The following is a 20,413-nucleotide window of genomic DNA, read 5'->3' on the forward strand; positions in this document are numbered from 1 at the left end:
CAAAGACCCCCAAAATAAAAAATTCCCTACCCTATTCTAAAATACAAATATTACAAGCTCTTTTACCTTACCAGCCCTGAACAGGGCCCTTTGCGGGGCATGCCCCAAGAAATTCAGCTCTTTTGCCTGTAAAAAAAAACATACAATACCCCCCCCCCAACATTACAACCCACCACCCACATACCCCTAATCTAACCCAAACCCCCTTAAATAAACCTAACACTAATCCCCTGAAGATCTTCCTACCTTGTCTTCACCATACCAGGTTCACCGATCCGTCCTGGCTCCAAGATCTTCATCCAACCCAAGCGGGGGTTGGCGATCCATAATCCGGTGCTCCAAAGTCTTCCTCCTATCCGGCAAGAAGAGGACATCCGGACCGGCAAACATCTTCTCCAAGCGGCATCTTCTATGTTCTTCCATCCGATGACGACCGGCTCCATCTTGAAGACCTCCAGCGCGGATCCATCCTCTTCTTCCGACGACTAGACGACGAATGACGGTTCCTTTAAGGGACGTCATCCAAGATGGCGTCCCTCGAATTCCGATTGGCTGATAGGATTCTATCAGCCAATCGGAATTAAGGTAGGAATTTTCTGATTGGCTGATGGAATCAGCCAATCAGAATCAAGTTCAATCCGATTGGCTGATCCAATCAGCCAATCAGATTGAGCTCGCATTCTATTGGCTGATCGGAACAGCCAATAGAATGCGAGCTCAATCTGATTGGCTGATTGGATCAGCCAATCGGATTGAACTTGATTCTGATTGGCTGATTCCATCAGCCAATCAGAAAATTCCTACCTTAATTCCGATTGGCTGATAGAATCCTATCAGCCAATCGGAATTCGAGGGACGCCATCTTGGATGACGTCCCTTAAAGGAACCGTCATTCGTCGTCTAGTCGTCGGAAGAAGAGGATGGATCCGCGCTGGAGGTCTTCAAGATGTAGCCGGTCGTCATCGGATGGAAGAACATAGAAGATGCCGCTTGGAGAAGATGTTTGCCGGTCCGGATGTCCTCTTCTTGCCGGATAGGAGGAAGACTTTGGAGCACCGGATTATGGATCGCCAACCCCCGCTTGGGTTGGATGAAGATCTTGGAGCCAGGACGGATCGGTGAACCTGGTATGGTGAAGACAAGGTAGGAAGATCTTCAGGGGATTAGTGTTAGGTTTATTTAAGGGGGTTTGGGTTAGATTAGGGGTATGTGGGTGGTGGGTTGTAATGTTGGGGGGGGGTATTGTATGTTTTTTTTTACAGGCAAAAGAGCTGAATTTCTTGGGGCATGCCCCGCAAAGGGCCCTGTTCAGGGCTGGTAAGGTAAAAGAGCTTGTAATTTTTGTATTTTAGAATAGGGTAGGGAATTTTTTATTTTGGGGGTCTTTGTTATTTTATTAGGGGGCTTAGAGTAGGTGTAATTAGTTTAAAATTGTTGTAATATTTTTCTAATGTTTGTAAATATTTTTTTATTTTCTGTAACTTAGTTCTTTTTTATTTTTTGTACTTTAGATAGTTTATTTAATTGTATTTATTTGTAGCAATTGTGTTTAATAAATTTATTGATAGTGTAGTGTTAGGTTAATTGTAGGTAATTGTAGGTAGTTTATTTAATTATTTTATTGATAGGGTAGTGTTAGGTTTAATTATATCTTAGGTTAGGATTTATTTTACAGGTAAATTTGTAATTATTTTAACTAGGTAACTATTAAATAGTTCTTAACTATTTAATAGCTATTGTACCTGGTTAAAATAAATACAAAGTTACCTGTAAAATAAATATTAATCCTAAAATAGCTATAATATAAATGTAATTTATATTGTAGCTATATTAGGATTTATTTTACAGGTAAGTATTTAGCTTTAAATAGGAATCTTTTATTTAATAAGAGTTAATTTATTTCGTTAGATAAAAATTATATTTAACTTAGGGGGGTGTTAGTGTTAGGGTTAGACTTAGCTTTAGGGGTTAATACATTTATTAGAATAGCGGTGAGCTCCGGTCGGCAGATTAGGGGTTAATAATTGAAGGTAGGTGTCGGCGATGTTAGGGAGGGCAGATTAGGGGTTAATACTATTTATGATAGGGTTAGTGAGGCGGATTAGGGGTTAATAACTTTATTATAGTAGCGCTCAGGTCCGCTCGGCAGATTAGGGGTTAATAAGTGTAGGTAGGTGTCGGCGACGTTGTGGGGGGCAGATTAGGGGTTAATAAATATAACATATGGGTCGGCGATGTTAGGGGCAGCAGATTAGGGGTACATAGGGATAACGTAGGTTGCGGCGATTTGCGGTCGGAAGATTAGGGGTTAATTATTTTAAGTAGCTGGCGGCGACGTTGTGGGGGGCAAGTTAGGGGTTAATAAATATAATATAGGGGTCGGCGGGGTTAGGGGCAGCAGATTAGGGGTACATAAGTATAACGTAGGTGGCGGTCGGCAGATTAGGGGTTAAAAATTTTAATCGAGTGGCGGCGATGTGGGGGGACCTCGGTTTAGGGGTACATAGGTAGTTTATGGGTGTTAGTGTACTTTAGGGTACAGTAGTTAAGAGCTTTATAAACCGGCGTTAGCCAGAAAGCTCTTAACTCCTGCTATTTTCAGGCGGCTGGAATCTTGTCGTTAGAGCTCTAACGCTCACTGCAGAAACGACTCTAAATACCGGCGTTAAAAAGATCCCATTGAAAATATAGGCTACGCAAATGGCGTAGGGGGATCTGCGGTATGGAAAAGTCGCGGCTGTAAAGTGAGCGTTAGACCCTTTAATCACTGACTCCAAATACCAGCGGGCGCCCAAAACCAGCGTTAGGAGCCTCTAACGCTGGTTTTGACGGCTACCGCCGAACTCTAAATCTAGGCCATAGGGTTTATTTTACAGGTAAGTATTTGGTTTTAAATAGGAATAATTTGGTTAATGATAGTAATATTTATTCAGATTTATTGTAATTATATTTAAGTTAGGGGGTGTTAGGGTTAGGGTTCGACTTAGGTTTAGGGGTTAATAACTTTAATATAGTGGTGGCGACATTGGGGGCGGCAGATTAGGGGTGGCGGAGGTGTCCGGAGCGACAGATTAGGGGTTAAAATTTTTATTATAGTGTTTGCGATGCGGGAGGGCCTCGGTTTATGGGTTAATAGGTAGTTTATGAGTGTTAGTGTACTTTTTAGCACTTTAGTTATGAGTTTTATGTTACAGCGTTGTACCATAAAACTCACAACTACTGAATTTTAAATGCATTAGGACTCTTGACGGGGTAAGGTGTACCACTCACTTTTTGGCCTCCCAGGACAGACTCGTAATACCAGCGCTATGGAAGTCCCATAGAAAAAAAACTTTACGAAGTTTTCGTAAGTCGTTTTGCGGTAAGGCCAAAGAAGTGTGCGCTGACCCTAAACCTTCAAGACTCGTAATACCAGCGGGCGTAAAAAAGCAGCCTTAGGACCTCTTAATGCTGCTTTTTTACTCTAACACACAACTCGTAATCTAGCCGCACGTTTCTGACAACTGATTTGTTAAAAAAATATGTATCCACAGTTTCTGACAGCAGATTCGTTGTTTGGAAATAATGAAAACAAAGTTTCTGGCCAGTATATCCTTCAATATATTGTGTTCAAATAAATTATTTAAATCTTTTGCTGTCCTATTCCATATATAGGGTAATTGTAATCCTATCCCCGGGTATATCGTAGAGTGCCTTGTTTAATACAAGCTGTGTATAATATATTTGTTATATATATAAAAACAAGTGTCAATGTCAATCCTTTAGTTCTGTCCTTTTTAATTCTAGCAAAATATTGCTCACCTTCAGGTTATGGGTCGTATCTGCAATATTTGCCAATGCGAAATGAAGTGGATTGTGCTCCTATTATGATGAGCTCCCCAACAGCAAACCCCTCTGGCGTTATGATTCCTAGGGTTCCGTTCCGCTCCTCATATAGGTCACAGCTTCCTTGGTTTTTCCCTTTCGGTTGAAAGATTTATAGGGATTGTATCTTACAATCAAATAAGTTGCAGCTTTGAGCATTATAGCTTTTTCACCGGTCTGTTCCTTTACGGAATCCAATAAATCATATCTCTTGAATAAATCTAATTTGTTTATAGGAGGCAAACTTCTCATGAGGTAACGGGCAGGGGAATTTGTTGATGTTGTTCCCTGAACTGTAAAGCCACTGTTTTATGTTGTTTCACACATTGCAAGCACTATTTAACTGAATAATATCTATAAACTAATGCTTTAATTCATATGCTTCACCCCTCTGTATATTGCTACTGTCTCTCCCTAGCAGTATTTCAACCTGTTTGCAGTGCAGACTGTATACATGCATATGCATCACAGCCTGGTCTGTTCTATATAAAGTCACATAAACATTTAAAACTACATTAGAGCCAGGCATCATTCCCCTTATACCTAATACCTATTTACAATGGCATATATCGGTGACAGCTGATGAATTTTGAATATGGTAGGCCGCTAGCCCCATCCCTTTAAATAAAGCCACGCCTCCCATATGGCAGTTTAATGTCCCTTTAACTATGTATGTACCCCTTTTAAAAGGTTTAAAAACATAGATCATTCAGCACCCTAGGTAGCGCTTTTTGATTGGTGGCTAAATGTAGCCATTAATCAACAAGCACTATTCAGTAGCTCCACCAAAAATGGGCCGGCTCCTAAGCTTACATTACTGCTTTTCAAATAAAGATATCAAGAGAACAAAGACAAATTGATAATAGGAGTAAATTAGAAAGTTTCTTAAAATTGCATGCTTTATCTGAACCATGCAAGAAAAATGTGGGCTTCATATCCCTTTAAGTGTTTATGTGACTTTATATAGAAGCAGAGAAGTCTATTTCTGGTTTCACGTTTTTTGGGGGCTTTTTATACCTCATAGTTCATACAGACTGCTTAAATGCTTTTTTGTTGCCTTTATATTTCTAAAATCAGGTGTCTTTAAAACAAACATAACACTGACTATTTCTTTAAAAAACAGAACTCTGGAGATGAATAGTATGTTGGCATGGCAATTCGTCTGCACAGCAGGGAATCCTGATACATTGTTACAACGTAGTTCAGAGTCTGTGACTTACAAAACAAACTGCTAAGAAAGCAGATAAAATGAACAGACCAGGCTGTGATGCACATGCATGTATACAATCTGCACTGCAAACAGCTTGAAATACTGCTAGGGAGAGCCAGTAGTATTACACAGAGGGGTGAAGCATATGAATTAAAGCAATTAGTTTATAGATATTATTCAGTTAAATAGTGCTTGCAATGTGTGAAACAACATAAAACAGTGGCTTTACAGTTCAGGGAACAACATCAACAAATTCCCCTGCCCGTTACCTCATGAGAAGTTTGCCTCCTGTATTTGCCTGTATGCCAGAGCTTATTTGTTCTACACAGTGCTCACCTTGTTCTTCTGTGATTCTGCTCCAGATTTCTTTTTGATCACTTGCACCAGGAAGAGGGCTGGGTTATGCAATGTAAAGCAAGTGAGCTGACAAGAAGCTAACCATAAGGGGAAAAGGCATAATAAAAGCATAGGAGGAAGGGAGGAGCTGTGTGCATGGCAGACCATGTGGGTTTTACATGACATTCATGCGGAATGTATTACCATGCCCTTCAATGCTGTTAGCCAATGGGAAGTTAGGAGCTTTTTTTTGAGGAATATATTTGCTTAGGAGTCCTAATGGAGATGATTGGTAGATTTAATATCAGTTGAGCGGACATGATCTCTGTAGCAAATCATTTCCGCTCGACCTCGCAAAATACAGCATATGCTGTTGGCATTTAACATTGCACACTTTATGCAACATGGCCACACAGTAGCCATGATTAGAACAATCCTTATTGACTGGATACCACCATTGAGAAGAGGGGGTGACAGAAACCTTGAACTGCTCAAGAGAGAAGCAAGGTGGATTCACCGACTAGAAACACTATTACCCAAGGGGCTCAATACCAGCATTGACTATGCTCTGTTCTACTAACAACCATAACAACCATAAACTTTCCTTTAGTCTTATTGTCTCTTGTGGCTTTATTTTATTATCTATTTATTTATCTGTCTTCTTTACTATCTGGTCTATATTATTACTTATGATACTTGCATTGTATATATAGAACTAGTTGCAACACGCTTGGCACTGTGTGCAATAGGACCTTGTTCTTGCTCTCTCTATTGTTAATTAACACTTATTCTGTTCCTATATCCATGAATTGATATGTTTTTAGATAAGCTTCATAGTATATACGTATGCAACATTTATTTGGAAGGTTTTGGACCTTACTATATGCACTCTACAAACAGGCATGGGGATACCCATATATAGCCCATGAAACTTCAGTTTTATCCAATTGCTTTCCATGTATCAGTTTTTCATTTTTTTCCTTTCTATTTTTTTCCCTTGTTTTTCTTTAAAAGTGTATTATGGTTGTAAATCTTGTTTAATGTGGTGTCTTTCTCTTAGTGGAACTAACTGTGTTTTCATCTAACTTTATATCTTTTTTGTAGCAACAGTCTTGATAAAGGTCCCTGCGAAGACCAAAACGTTTGTGTTAACTAAGTCCTGTGGGTGCCTCTTCTTTCCATGAAAGTTTCTACCTATCTACCATAGAGTGCACCCAGGCAACCTACAGTGAGTGCTTGGATCCCAAAACTAGAAAATATTTGAATATATTCTTTAGAGCACCCTTCAACGCCACATAGTGGCACGAAGCAACTTACGTTCAACCCTAAGGTGAACACACATTACACATGGAGCACACAGCAAGTACACATACCCTGGACAATGAACAGGATGACTGCAGTGGCACTTTTGCATACACTGATGAGGACGCCAACAGAATTCTACAAGAATGTGAACAAGGCGAAATTGGAGAGGTACCATTAACCTATTCTACAGACTATTGAATCTGAAGAGAAGAGAAATAGACTACAAACTACATGCCAACTATATAGCCGACTATTATAGGAGGAAAATGATACCACGAGGACTAAGGATGAAGAGCATCCCAACCATCAGAAGAAACAACACTGAGTTCTGTAAGAAATGGTGCAGTATCCTTAACAAATGTTCATTTGACCTGATGCTACTCATACTTGAATTTGGAGGGGATATAGGGGTCCTGGAACAAACCAAACTGGATACATTACGGAACGATCCGAAAGATGATTGGATAACAAAATTACAGGATAAAGTCAACAAGTACCAACAGGACCTGGTCAACTTCAAGAATAAAAAGCAAATAGCAGTTGAAGGAGAGTACAGGGAGAAGAATGTATATGCATGGCTAACAGGAAAAACATCAAATAGGAGGTTTAATAGGACCAAAATAACAAGCAAACCAATCAACACAGTAGACAGCAGTGGAGCTGAATCTAGCGATCAAGACATAGAAAGTACCTGGCCCAACAGGGACAACAAAAATAGGATTACATCTAAACCACCAACCCAGGTTCAAAAAAAGGGAGTAAGAAAAGAACCAGAACCCAGACCAGAAGGGGCAGACAAAGCAAGAATAACTAGATCAGGAGCTGCCCAGAGGACGTAGTTGTCAACTTGAGCACAAGGGCCATTACAGACATTGAAAATGAGGTCCTCAACAAAGGTCTGAGCTTTGTTCCCACTCCAAAGATTGACATGTTTACCAACCATGTAGAATTGAATAGGTTACATAGACAGCTAAAGTTAAAGGAATTTTTTAAGGAAGACCAACAGACACAAAGCAATCCCTTCTACAGAAAAAGCAAATTTGAACCCATCAACACTCATCCAGCCATCAAAACCTACATTAAAGTCTACACACAGGAGGTGGAAAAAACTAACAAACAATTCAAGAATAGAGGACAAAACCTCAACATTGCACAAAGGAAAGCACTAAAAGGTTTGTCTGAAGACCCGTCCATTGTCATACATCCTGCTGACAAGGGGGGTGCCATAGTCATATTGGACTATGTTTACTACAGGAATTAACGTTTGACACAACTACAAGATGAAAAAGTATACAAAGTGTTAACATCTAACCCAACCTCCGTATACAAAAGGGTTGTTGATGATGTCATCTCCATGGCAGTCCAAAACAGGTATATAGATGAGAAATTGGGAGAGTTCCTTACTACATCACATCCTAAATGTCCTATAATCTACACAGTTCCAAAGATACACAAATCAATCACTTGTCCACCAGGAAGGCTGATAATGTCTGCAAGAGGATCTTTATTCCAACCCATTTTCCAGTATATAGATCACTTTCTACAGCAGACGGTCAAACAAACCACATCCTTTCTATTAGACTCCAAAACTCTGTTTAACACTATGAACACTATTCAAAACATCAACCAAGATAGCATTTTTGTGACCCTAGATGTTAGCAGTTTATACACCATCATTCCACATAATATAGGCATCGAGGCAACTAAAGAATTTCTTACTAAAGACACCATGTACTGACACCATGTACTGCGGCCCACCAACAGAATTCCCTCTGGACCGTATACATCTATGCTTGACTCACAACTACTTTAAGTTTGAGAAAAAATACTATCTACAACAAATGGGTACCGCAATAGGCTCAAATATGGCGCCAGCCTATGCTAATCTATTTATGGCCTGGTTTGAGAACCAGTATATATACTCAAACAACATGGACAACATCAGCATTTACCGCAGATACATTGATGATATCTTCCTTATCTGGAATGGTATGGAGGAAGAACTACTACAATGGTTCCACAGAATAGATAATGCATTGCCATATGTAAAGTTCAAGATGGAACATAACAAATATACCATCCACTTCTTAGACATTGAGATCTATAAGGATATGACTAACCCAGAGATAAGAATTGGAACAATCCTCTACTCTAAGCCAACAGACTGAAATTCTCTACTGACGGCCAACTCATTCCACCTACCAGGGCTCAAGAAAGGAATCATCAGATCCCAAATGATGAGAGTGATCCGCAACAACAATGACAAGAAGAACAAAGAAAAGCAACTGGAAGCAATGAGGCTGAAATTTATACAAAGAGGATATACACAAACTGAAGTGGAACAGATAATGAAGGACACCTGGAGCCTAACACAAACCGATCTTCTCACCAGAGAAATTGGAGAAAAGATGAAAGAAGACTGCATGAATATGATGGTTACCTTTAACCCAAAAAGCAGATCTACTTGACGAGCCATAGAGAACAATTGGTTCATTCTAAATCAAGATCCAACTCTGCCTTTCTACATTAAGCCAACACCAAGAATGGTCTATAATAGAACCAACAATCTCTGTGATATACTGGTCAAGACAACCTTTGAGCCGGATATGAGACAAAGTCTCTGGTTACCAACACCCAAGAAAGGTTGCTACAGCTGTGGTAATTGCATCACATGTAACTCCTTTATAACAGGTGCAAAATGTCACCAGCCACATAATGGAAAGTCCATACAGATACAACATAGGCTAACCTGTACCATGGAATATGTTGTCTATTTGATCATTTGTTCATGTGGCCTATACTATTTAGGCAAGACGAGCATGTCCTTCCGGGAGCGGCTGGCGAACTATTGCAGTGCAATTAGGAAGGCCATAAAGGACAAGAAAAGCGACCAACCTGTGGCACGCCACTTTATGCAACATGGCCACACAGTAGCCATGATTAGAACAATCCTTATTGACTGGATACCACCATTGAGAAGAGGGGGTGATAGAAACCTTGAACTGCTCAAGAGAGAAGCAAGGTGGATTCATCGACTAGAAACACTATTACCCAAGGGGCTCAATACCAGCATTGACTATGCTCTGTTCTACTAACAACCATAATCTACATAGTATTATCATACTATTGAGGTAACACTAAATGACAAATGTTGGGGCTCTTGCAACACTACCTCCCCCAGCTCTGCTAAGGTTCTTTCCATCAGGTTCATCAACCAGCACAGAATAACATTCCCATTTTGGAGACTTTGCTTAACTCTCTGGTCATATGTTTTACCTCTATATCCATCTATTCCCTACCAAACTATATACAATCATGTAGTCCAATCTTTTTTTGTGTGGTTTTTCCACATATACTGTATCTATTAGTCACGCACAATCAACACAATGCTTACTTGCTTTAGTGATGGCTCTACACACATACACACAGCACCTACAGTTAATAGACTCCTTCTTGCCCCCCTCTCCTACATGTATATCTTTTGCTTTTGATAAGTTTTGTATACATTGCCTTATAGCATCTTTTGTGCTCTTGCACACATTAGCCCTTAGATACTGAGCTACATTTTTTATTTTCTATTCCCACTGATATAGTATTCTGAAACAGTTAATATATTTTCTCACACCTTTTTTGCTTGTTTTAGCAAGCAACCGCTTTTCTAGTCAGCTAACCCAATAGACTCATATCAACATGACCTATGATATTCCTAACTATGGTCGTGTGTAATCTGGACCTTATATACCCTGTGTATGTGGAGTGTAATAAAGATTTTACAGCCTGCTAATCCCATTACTTTTAGCAGCATACATTTAAACACTCCTAGTTCTTTCAATACGAAAATTATTAGGAATGGTTTCCATGACTACCCCACTTCATTACTGTGACCCGAACGCATGGCTGATGACGTCATATACGTTGACGCCACGCCACCATAACAGTATTTAAGAGCAGCACAGACCACAATCTGTTCACCACTAAGTAAAACATACACTCTCTTACTGAGGTAAGTAAAATCTACATGTTTGATTATCGCATTGTGACAACACTGTGTTCCTACAACACATTTTCAAAGTAACGCCGTCAGCCCCTCTGACACTATATGCACTCCCGTATACCAGATTATCTTGATATATTGCTTAACACAGTTGTTATTCGAACTACAGTTATCACACACACAATTGCCAGTGTCTAGGACTTTTACGCTTACTGTGATCTATTAATATACACATTAAACTAACATTGGGCATTAGGCAGCATGTTTACCATTGCATATTATCTTAGCATATCTTTGATACAGGTGTTTTACACCTATGTATATGCCTGTACTAACTATATATATATATATATATATATATATATATATATATATATGCAAATGTATGGATATACTTGGTGAGGATAGCAGTCGTTTTAATCTACTTTAGTGTTTTATGTTCGTCTAACTTTCCTTTAGTCTTATTGTCTCTTGTGGCTTTATTTTATTATCTATTTATTTATCTGTCTTCTTTACTATCTGGTCTATATTATTACTTGTGCTACTTACTTTGTATATATAGAACTAGTTGCAACACACTTGGCGCTGTGTGGAATAGGACCTTGTTCTTGCTCTCTCTATTGTAAGTGTGTAACACTTATTCTGTTTTTATTTCCATGAATTGACATGTTTTTAGATAAGCTTCATAGTATGTATGTATGCAACATTTAATTGGAAGGTTTTGGACCTTACAATATGCACTCTACAAACAGGCATGGGGATACCCATATATAGCCCATGAAACTTCAATTTTATACAATTACTTTCCATGTATCAATTTTTCATTTTTTTTCCTTTCTAGTTTTTTCCTTTGTTTTTCTTTACAAGTGTCTTATGGTTGTTAATCTTGTTTAATGTGGTGTCTTTCTATTAGTGGAACTAACTGTGCTTTCATCTAACTTTATATCTTTTATGTAGCAACAGTCTTGATAAAGGTCCCTGCAAGGACAGAAACGTTGACTGACTGAATTTTACTTTTTTCCTAATGGAAGTCCACCATTAGGGAAATGCTCGTTGACACAATTTGGGAATAATAGGTATATGAATTTTATTATTGCCCTATTTCTGGCATATAACTGTGTATATCCCTTGTGTTATATGGCAGCAATAGTGCAATAAAAAAATGATCTATGTGTTTAAACATCATAAAAATATGTTAAATACATAGTTAAAGGGAATTTAAATTCCATATGAGAGATGGGGCTTTAATTAAAGAGGTAGTGTCTAGCACCCCACCATATTCAAAATTCACCAGACGCCACTGGTGACATCACCACCCAGGAACTGCCATCAGATGAATGGAATCCCAGAGTATATCTAAACATATTAAACCCGCATTAGATATAATTACAACATTGTCCAATGTTTATACATATTAAAACCAAAAATAAATTATATCAATTATATAAAAATGCCATAATTAGCAATTATAACAATTAATTAATTTGTATCATGCACTTTTTGTATATAATTGATACTCTTTGTATTACTGGTCTTACTATGTATAAACTATGGAGGATGTTACACAATGATTATATGCAAGAGATTGTATAGTTATATCTAATGCGGGTTTGATAATGTATATTTAGATACAGTTAATGTAAAAAAGTAAAGACAGAAATACCAGCAATGTAATTACCCAAATTAAAATCAGCTGTTGCTGTTAGATTTGCTTGAATGTTTGGGGTTGCACTTTTGGCTCAATTTGGATATTTCCACTTAGGGGTGTACTCACTTTTGTTGCCAACGGTTTAGACATTAATGGCTGTGTGTTGAGTTATTTTGAGGGGACAGCAAATTTACACTTTTATACAGGCTGTACACTCACTACTTACAAAAATGTGAGGGGTGTACTCACTTTTGTGAGATACTGTGTATATATATATATATATATATATATATATATATAATTACACTCACCGGCCACTTTATTAGGTATACCGGTTCAATTGCTTGGTAACACAAATTGCTAATCAGCCAATCACATGGCAGCAACTCAATGCATTTAGACATCTAGACGTGGTGATGACTTGCTGAAGTTCAAATCGAGCATCAGAATGGTTAAGAAAGGGGATTTAAGTGACTTTGAACGTGGCATGGTTGTTGGTGCCAGACGGCTGGATTGAGTATTTAAAAAACTGCTGATCTTTTGGGATTTTCACACACAACCATCTCTAGGGTTTACAGAGAATGGTCTGAAAAAGAAAAAATATCCAGTGAGAGGCAGTTATGTGGACGAAAATGCCTTGTTGATGTCAGAGGTCAAAGGAGAATGGGCAGACTGGTTCGAGATTATAGAAAGGCAACAGTAACTCAAATAACCACTTGTTGCAACCAAGGTATGCAGAATACCATCTCTGAACTCACAACTCTTCAAACTTTGAAGCAGATGGGCTACAGAAGCAGAAGACCACACCGGAAGCCACTCCTGTCAGCTAAGAAACGGAAACTGAGGCTACAATTCGCACAGGCTCACGAAAATGGGAAAATAGAAGATTGGAAAAGCGTTGCCTAGTCTGATGAGTCTCGATTTCAGCTGCAACATTCAGATTGTAGGGTAAAAATTTGGCGTAGATAACATGGAAACATGGATCCATCCTGCCTTGTATCAACGGTTCAGACTGGTGGTGGTTGTGTAATGGTGTGGGGGATATTTTCTTGGCACACTATTGGCCCCTTAGTACTAAATGAGCATTGTTTAAATGCCACGGCCTACCTGAATATTGTTGCTGACCATGTCCATCCCTTTATGACTACAGTGTACCCATCTACCCATCCAGCAGGATAATGCACCACATCACAAAATTAAAATGATCTCAAACTGGTTTCTTGAACATGACAATGAGTTCACTGTACTCCAATGGCCTCCACAGTCACCAGATCTCAATCCAATAGAGCACCTTTGGGATGTGGTGGAACGGGAGATTCCCTTAATGGATATGCAGCTGACAAATCTGCAGCAACTGCATGATCCTATCATGTAAATATGGACCAAAATGTTGAATCTACCTGGTTGAATCTAAGCCATGAAGAATTAATGCAGTTCTGAAGGCAAAAGGGGGTCCCAACCTGGTACTAGCAAGCTGTACCTAACATAGTGGCCGTTGAGTGTGTGTGTGTATATATATATATATATATATATATATATATATATATATATATACGTTATATATATATATATATATATATATATACAGGGAGTGCAGAATTATTAGGCAAGTTGTATTTTTGAGGATTAATTTTATTATTGAACAACAACCATGTTCTCAATGAACCCAAAAAACTCATTAATATCAAAGCTGAATAGTTTTGGAAGTAGTTTTTAGTTTGTTTTTAGTTATAGCTATTTTAGGGGGATATCTGTGTGTGCAGGTGACTATTACTGTGCATAATTATTAGGCAACTTAACAAAAAACAAATATATACCCATTTCAATCATTTATTTTTACCAGTGAAACCAATATAACATCTCAACATTCACAAATATACATTTCTAACATTCAAAAACAAAACAAAAACAAATCAGTGACCAATATAGCCACCTTTCTTTGCAAGGACACTCAAAAGCCTGCCATCCATGGATTCTGTCAGTGTTTTGATCTGTTCACCATCAACATTGCGTGCAGCAGCAACCACAGCCTCCCAGACACTGTTCAGAGAGGTGTACTGTTTTCCCTCCTTGTAAATCTCATATTTGATGATGGACCACAGGTTCTCAATGGGGTTCAGATCAGGTGAACAAGGAGGCCATGTCATTAGATTTTCTTCTTTTATACCCTTTCTTGCCAGCCACGCTGTGGAGTACTTGGACGCGTGTGATGGAGAATTGTCCTGCATGAAAATCATGTTTTTCTTGAAGGATGCAGACTTCTTCCTGTACCACTGCTTGAAGAAGGTGTCTTCCAGAAACTGGCAGTAGGACTGGGAGTTGAGCTTGACTCCATCCTCAACCCGAAAAGGCCCCACAAGCTCATCTTTGATGATACCAGCCCAAACCAGTACTCCACCTCCACCTTGCTGGCGTCTGAGTCGGACTGGAGCTCTCTGCCCTTTACCAATCCAGCCACGGGCCCATCCATCTGGCCCATCAAGACTCACTCTCATTTCATCAGTCCATAAAACCTTAGAAAAATCAGTCTTGAGATATTTCTTGGCCCAGTCTTGACGTTTCAGTTTGTGGGTCTTGTTCAGTGGTGGTCGTCTTTCAGCCTTTCTTACCTTGGCCATGTCTCTGAGTATTGCACACCTTGTGCTTTTGGGCACTCCAGTGATGTTGCAGCTCTGAAATATGGCCAAACTGGTGGCAAGTGGCATCTTGGCAGCTGCACGCTTGACTTTTCTCAGTTCATGGGCAGTTATTTTGCGCCTTGGTTTTTCCACACGCTTCTTGCGACCCTGTTGACTATTTTGAATGAAACGCTTGATTGTTCGATGATCACGCTTCAGAAGCTTTGCAATTTTAAGAGTGCTGCATCCCTCTGCAAGATATCTCACTATTTTTGACTTTTCTGAGCCTGTCAAGTCCTTCTTTTGACCCATTTTGCCAAAGGAAAGGAAGTTGCCTAATAATTATGCACACCTGATATAGGGTGTTGATGTCATTAGACCACACCCCTTCTCATTACAGAGAAGCACATCACCTAATATGCTGAATTGGTAGTAGGCTTTCGAGCCTATACAGCTTGGAGTAAGACAACATGCATAAAGAGGATGATGTGGTCAAAATACTCATTTGCCTAATAATTCTGCACTCCCTGTATATATATATATATATATATATATATATAAATATATATATATATATATATATATATGAGCAAAGAAAGAATTGTTCACTTCACAGCGCTAATCTCACCAAATATCGTGTACTATTACGGTACACCTAATGTAACAAATTTAATTGCATTAATGTATTCAAACAATGATTCCGTAAACAGTGTACATCGCTATAATGTATATATACACTAGGAGAATGATCCGTCTAATTAAATATTAGCTGTTAATGTTATGTGGATAATAGAAAGAGAAAATCTATAGTTCACAAATATGTTGATCGAGTCTATAACATGCAGGATTAGTTCTATCTTCAGAAAGTAAGCGATCAACCTTGCAAGCATGAAATTACAGCAATCCCCAGAATGGTTTCACAGGCTACTCACAATAGGTGACCTCAATCAAATGAGGTAAGGAACGGGCGTTGTTAATGTGTCCGGTCCCAGCACTGATTCTTAAGTAGCGGGCTTAGGGCAAAATCATCTAACACAAAGTCAAAGTTTTGAATATCTCATGTATTTAAACTTCTTCCTCAGAGGCATTCTGAGGAAGAAGTTTTAAACTTTGAAACGCGTAAGGCTGAGTGTTGAATCTGGCTGCTCATCCTTATAGATTTTTTATGCTTAACACTTACGATCGAAGTGGAATCTTTTATCATAGTGTGGGACGACTGTCCTTTTTATTGTGATGCTGTATTGATACCTCATATAAACTGAGGTCCCGTTTGTGAGTACCATTTTTGTGCTGCAAATAAATTCGTACTATTTTTAAAACAGTATTATGCTATGTGCCGTTTTTGTTCCCTTTACATAACACGTTGGAGTTATTAAAGACATCCAGACCGGTTGCGGACAACAACATTGGAGTACCGGACAAACAGAGAATCTCCAAGGGACAACGCTCAGGACCCTAAGCCCGCTACTTAAGAATCAGTGCTGGGACCGGACACATTAACAACGCCCGTTCCTTACCTCATTTGATTGAGGTCACCTATTGTGAGTAGCCTGTGAAACCATTCTGGGGATTGCTGTAATTTCATGCTTGCAAGGTTGATCGCTTACTTTCTGAAGATAGAACTAATCCTGCATGTTATAGACTCGATCAACATATTTGTGAACTATAGATTTTCTCTTTCTATTATCCACATAACATTAACAGCTAATATTTAATTAGACGGATCATTCTCCTAGTGTATATATACATTATAGCGATGTACACTGTTTACGGAATCATTGTTTGAATACATTAATGCAATTAAATTTGTTACATTAGGTGTACCGTAATAGTACACGATATTTGGTGAGATTAGCGCTGTGAAGTGAACAATTCTTTCTTTGCTCATAAAATTCGGTTTGTTCATTTGCAAGGGTAGTGTGACCATACTGCTCTGTTCACCCCAGCTGCTTATCTCGTTTAGGTGTTAATACAATCTTTGCGCCTCCAGTGTGACCTATACCTTGGTACAGCTCACATCATAAAAACCCTTTCTTTACTGACATATATATATATATATATATATATATATATATATATATACTGTATATATACAGATGCTCCTCGACTTACAATAGTTCAACTTACAATATTTCGACTTTCGGATGTTGCTAAACTGGCATGTATCTACAGTGTTCTGTGTTGCCAGTGTCTTTTGGATACAGTAATTGTGTTTTCACATCCCGTCATGTCTTCAAAATGCCCATCTGTGTCTCTTGCTTCTGGTGCAATAAAGAAAAGGAAGGCAATTACTCTTGACATGATACTCAAGATAATTGCCCAGCATGAAGGCAACAAGCCAGAAATGCCCACCGCACATGAGTTAGAGCTTTTGCAATCAACAATCTCAAGCGTCTTAAAGGACAAAAAGCAAATCAATGATGCAGTGAAGATATCAACATCGGTTAAATCCACTGTCATCATGAAGAAAAGAGCTGGGCTGATTAATGATATGCAAAAATTACTTGTTACGTGGATGGACCAGATAAAGAAGCACATACCTCTTAGACTACCAAGGATCCAGGTCAAGGCAAGAAGTATTTTCCATACGCTAAAAGAGAGTGTTGATGATGTTATGTATATGCAAATGTTTATATCATGTCATGGGTGGTTCCATTGCTTAAAAATTTGTCAAAATGTTCATAATGTGAAGATCAGAGGTGAGGCAGCATGTACCGACACTGAAGGTGCCAAAGCTTTTAAGGGTTGCATAGGATAATTGTGGAGGAGAAATATTTACCAGAACAAATATTTAATGCTGATGAAACAAGCTTGTTTTGGAAGTGTATGCCAGAGCGTACATACATTCATTAATGGTCCAAGACAAAGCCAAGATTCAAGGCATTCAAAGAACTTGTAATGCAGCTTTTTGGTGGAAATGTTGCAATGTTCAAATTAAAGCCTTTCCTAATCTACCACTCAGAGAACCCTAGTGCATTCAAGAATGTGAGCAAAAGGATCTGTGACAAAAATATAAAAGAAGAAGGCACCGCAATGGTGCAAGATTACTGATGGCAAATGGCAATCAAAACCATAATACAGTGTACTACCAAGTTGGATGGCACTTAAAAAGCCAGCTGAACTCTTACAAGCCATTCAGATAGCTCACGGGGGCAAAACCGGTCCCACTTCCACTAGTCGATCCATCTGTAGCTCAAACAGGTAACGGCTGGATGTCAGCTGTGGGTTCAAGTTTTGCATAGACAATCTCACCATACAAACATAAATTGGTGTGGAAAAAGTTATCCAAGATACAAGTCGTGCTGCGTAGGTCTATATAAAGTCAATAGACTTTAATAAAAAAATGTACAATGAATCACAACGTGTTTCTCAGTCTACCACGGCCTGTTTCATCAGGTGACATCCTTCACATCTTAGACAATGGACCAGGGCATCCACAGCATATCAGCAATGTCCTGATGTAAAGGTTGTCTATTTGCCATCAAACACAACCACACTTATTAAACCAATAAACCAAGGTGCAATAGCTGTGTTCAAAGCATACTATTTACACTAAACATTTGCACAGGCTGTTGAAGTGACTGAATCTAGCCAAACACTCCAAGAGTTTTGTAAAGGTTTTAACATTCTTAATGCTATCTGGAATATAGCTGCAGCATGGAAAGCAATCACACAGCAATACATGAATGGCATTTGGAAGATTGTTTTGAAGACATATGAAAACACATTCTAAGGCTTTAACAAAGGTTCTTCTGTTGTTGGAATATTAAGTAACAAAATATAAGTGCTTGGACATTGATGAAGAAGATATTCATGAGCTTGTTGGCATCGAGGCTGAAGAGCTTTCCAATGAGGAGTCGATTGAACTAGAGGGAAAAAAAGTATTGTACAGTATTCAATAAATTACATGAGATATTCAAAACTTTGGCTTTGTGTTAGATGATTTTGCCCAACTGTAGGTTAATGTAAGTGTTCTGAGTACATTTAATTAGGCTAAGCTATGATGTTCGGTAGGTTGGGTATATTAAATGCATATATAAGTATATAAATGTTCCTTAAGGTTAGCCATTACAATCATTTTTATTATTCAAAAAGCTCTTTACTTTAGAAAGCAAACTCTCGACTTCAGTGAATCTGCCAACCTCTTTCTTTATAATTTTCATGGTTAATGACTGTCTTCTTTTATCTTCTAGCATGACTGCTACATTGGCCAGTGTAGGAGCTGCAAGTATACCTAGTGCTGGCCTTGTCACTATGTTACTCATCTTGACTGCCGTGGGGCTTCCAACCCAGGATATTAGCCTACTGATAGCAGTGGACTGGCTTCTGTAAGTATGACAGTGTTACATTTTTTTTGTAATTCTGTAGAATGTTAATTTTTAAAACACTTCTTAATTTACAAAAATAAAACCGATAGGTATTCAAAAACATGTATTTGCTAACTTTAAATTATTAAACACAAGATTTTCCTTTTACTACTCCTTCCTTCTTCTTATTTATATTCCATATGATCCCTTTTTTCCAGGGATCGCATGAGGACATCAATCAATGTTGTAGGGGACTCATTTGGAGCTGGTATTATCTATCATCTGTCAAAAGCAGAACTTGCAGCTATAGATGCTAAACACGAAGCCAAGGATGGGACAGATATGGTGAAGCTGAATATTATGAATCATGAAGTGGTAAAGAAGCCCCTTAGAGAAGGCATTGGTACCCAACCCTTTTTAGGCTATGCCTCACTACCTACAGATGAATATGAGGTACAAGTAGAGGAAAACCTCTCTCTGCATCTTTAGTTTTCTTTCTTTAAAACTGCACATTCTGATTGTTCAGATATTATCACATTAATCCCACTGTTGCTGTCATTTAAGCAGAATATAATATTTCCATCTAAAATATACCCATTGTTTGCAAAATTAAAATGTCTTTTCCAGCTATTGCATATTCATAGTTATTTTTTCAATTTTCCCTTTTAGCTATGTGGTGAATACTGGAAGAATGTAATTATTTATTGTTAATGAAACTTATTACTATTATCTAAAACATGGATTCTTGATTCCTGTCCTGTGGACCCATAACCTAGTTTCTAAGAGATACCCAGACTGAACAAATTGTGGAGTATCACATTCTAAAAGTGGGCAACGTAGAAACAAAATAATTTGTTGATATTTTAATTAGATTTAGATTTTAACTAATTTTGAAAAATTAGCTGGAGACCCATTGCAGAATGTGTGTAGCAATGGCAATCTTCTCTAGGAGAAATGTGGTTAAATTAAGAATTCCTTTTATTTGCAATCCACTTTTGCAATTAAAAGTTCATCTTATAGAAATATCAGGTCAAACAACAAGAAACATTTTTCTTTAGCCACTGCCAAAATTTTGATTCAATAAACTGAGTTTCTACTGCAAAATTCAACCATGCATGCACAAAAGCAAGT

At 38.4% G+C, this 20,413-nt stretch overlaps 1 protein-coding gene across 1 annotated transcript in view; it reads left to right on the top strand.

Moving 5' to 3' along the window:
* The window catches only part of LOC128638085 (excitatory amino acid transporter 2-like), a 248,886-nt gene extending 228,969 nt beyond the window's left edge, over positions 1 to 19,917 (top strand). The window contains exons 8-9 of the mRNA XM_053689947.1: positions 19,169 to 19,303; positions 19,501 to 19,917. Coding sequence (XP_053545922.1) covers positions 19,169 to 19,303; positions 19,501 to 19,771 — 406 coding nt within the window. The 3' untranslated portion in view covers positions 19,772 to 19,917. The remainder of the gene's footprint in view (positions 1 to 19,168; positions 19,304 to 19,500) is intronic.
* The last annotated feature ends 496 nt before the right edge of the window (positions 19,918 to 20,413 follow it).

The sequence above is a fragment of the Bombina bombina genome, chromosome 8 (genome assembly GCF_027579735.1).
Source record: "Bombina bombina isolate aBomBom1 chromosome 8, aBomBom1.pri, whole genome shotgun sequence".
Taxonomy (NCBI): Eukaryota; Metazoa; Chordata; class Amphibia; order Anura; family Bombinatoridae; genus Bombina; species Bombina bombina.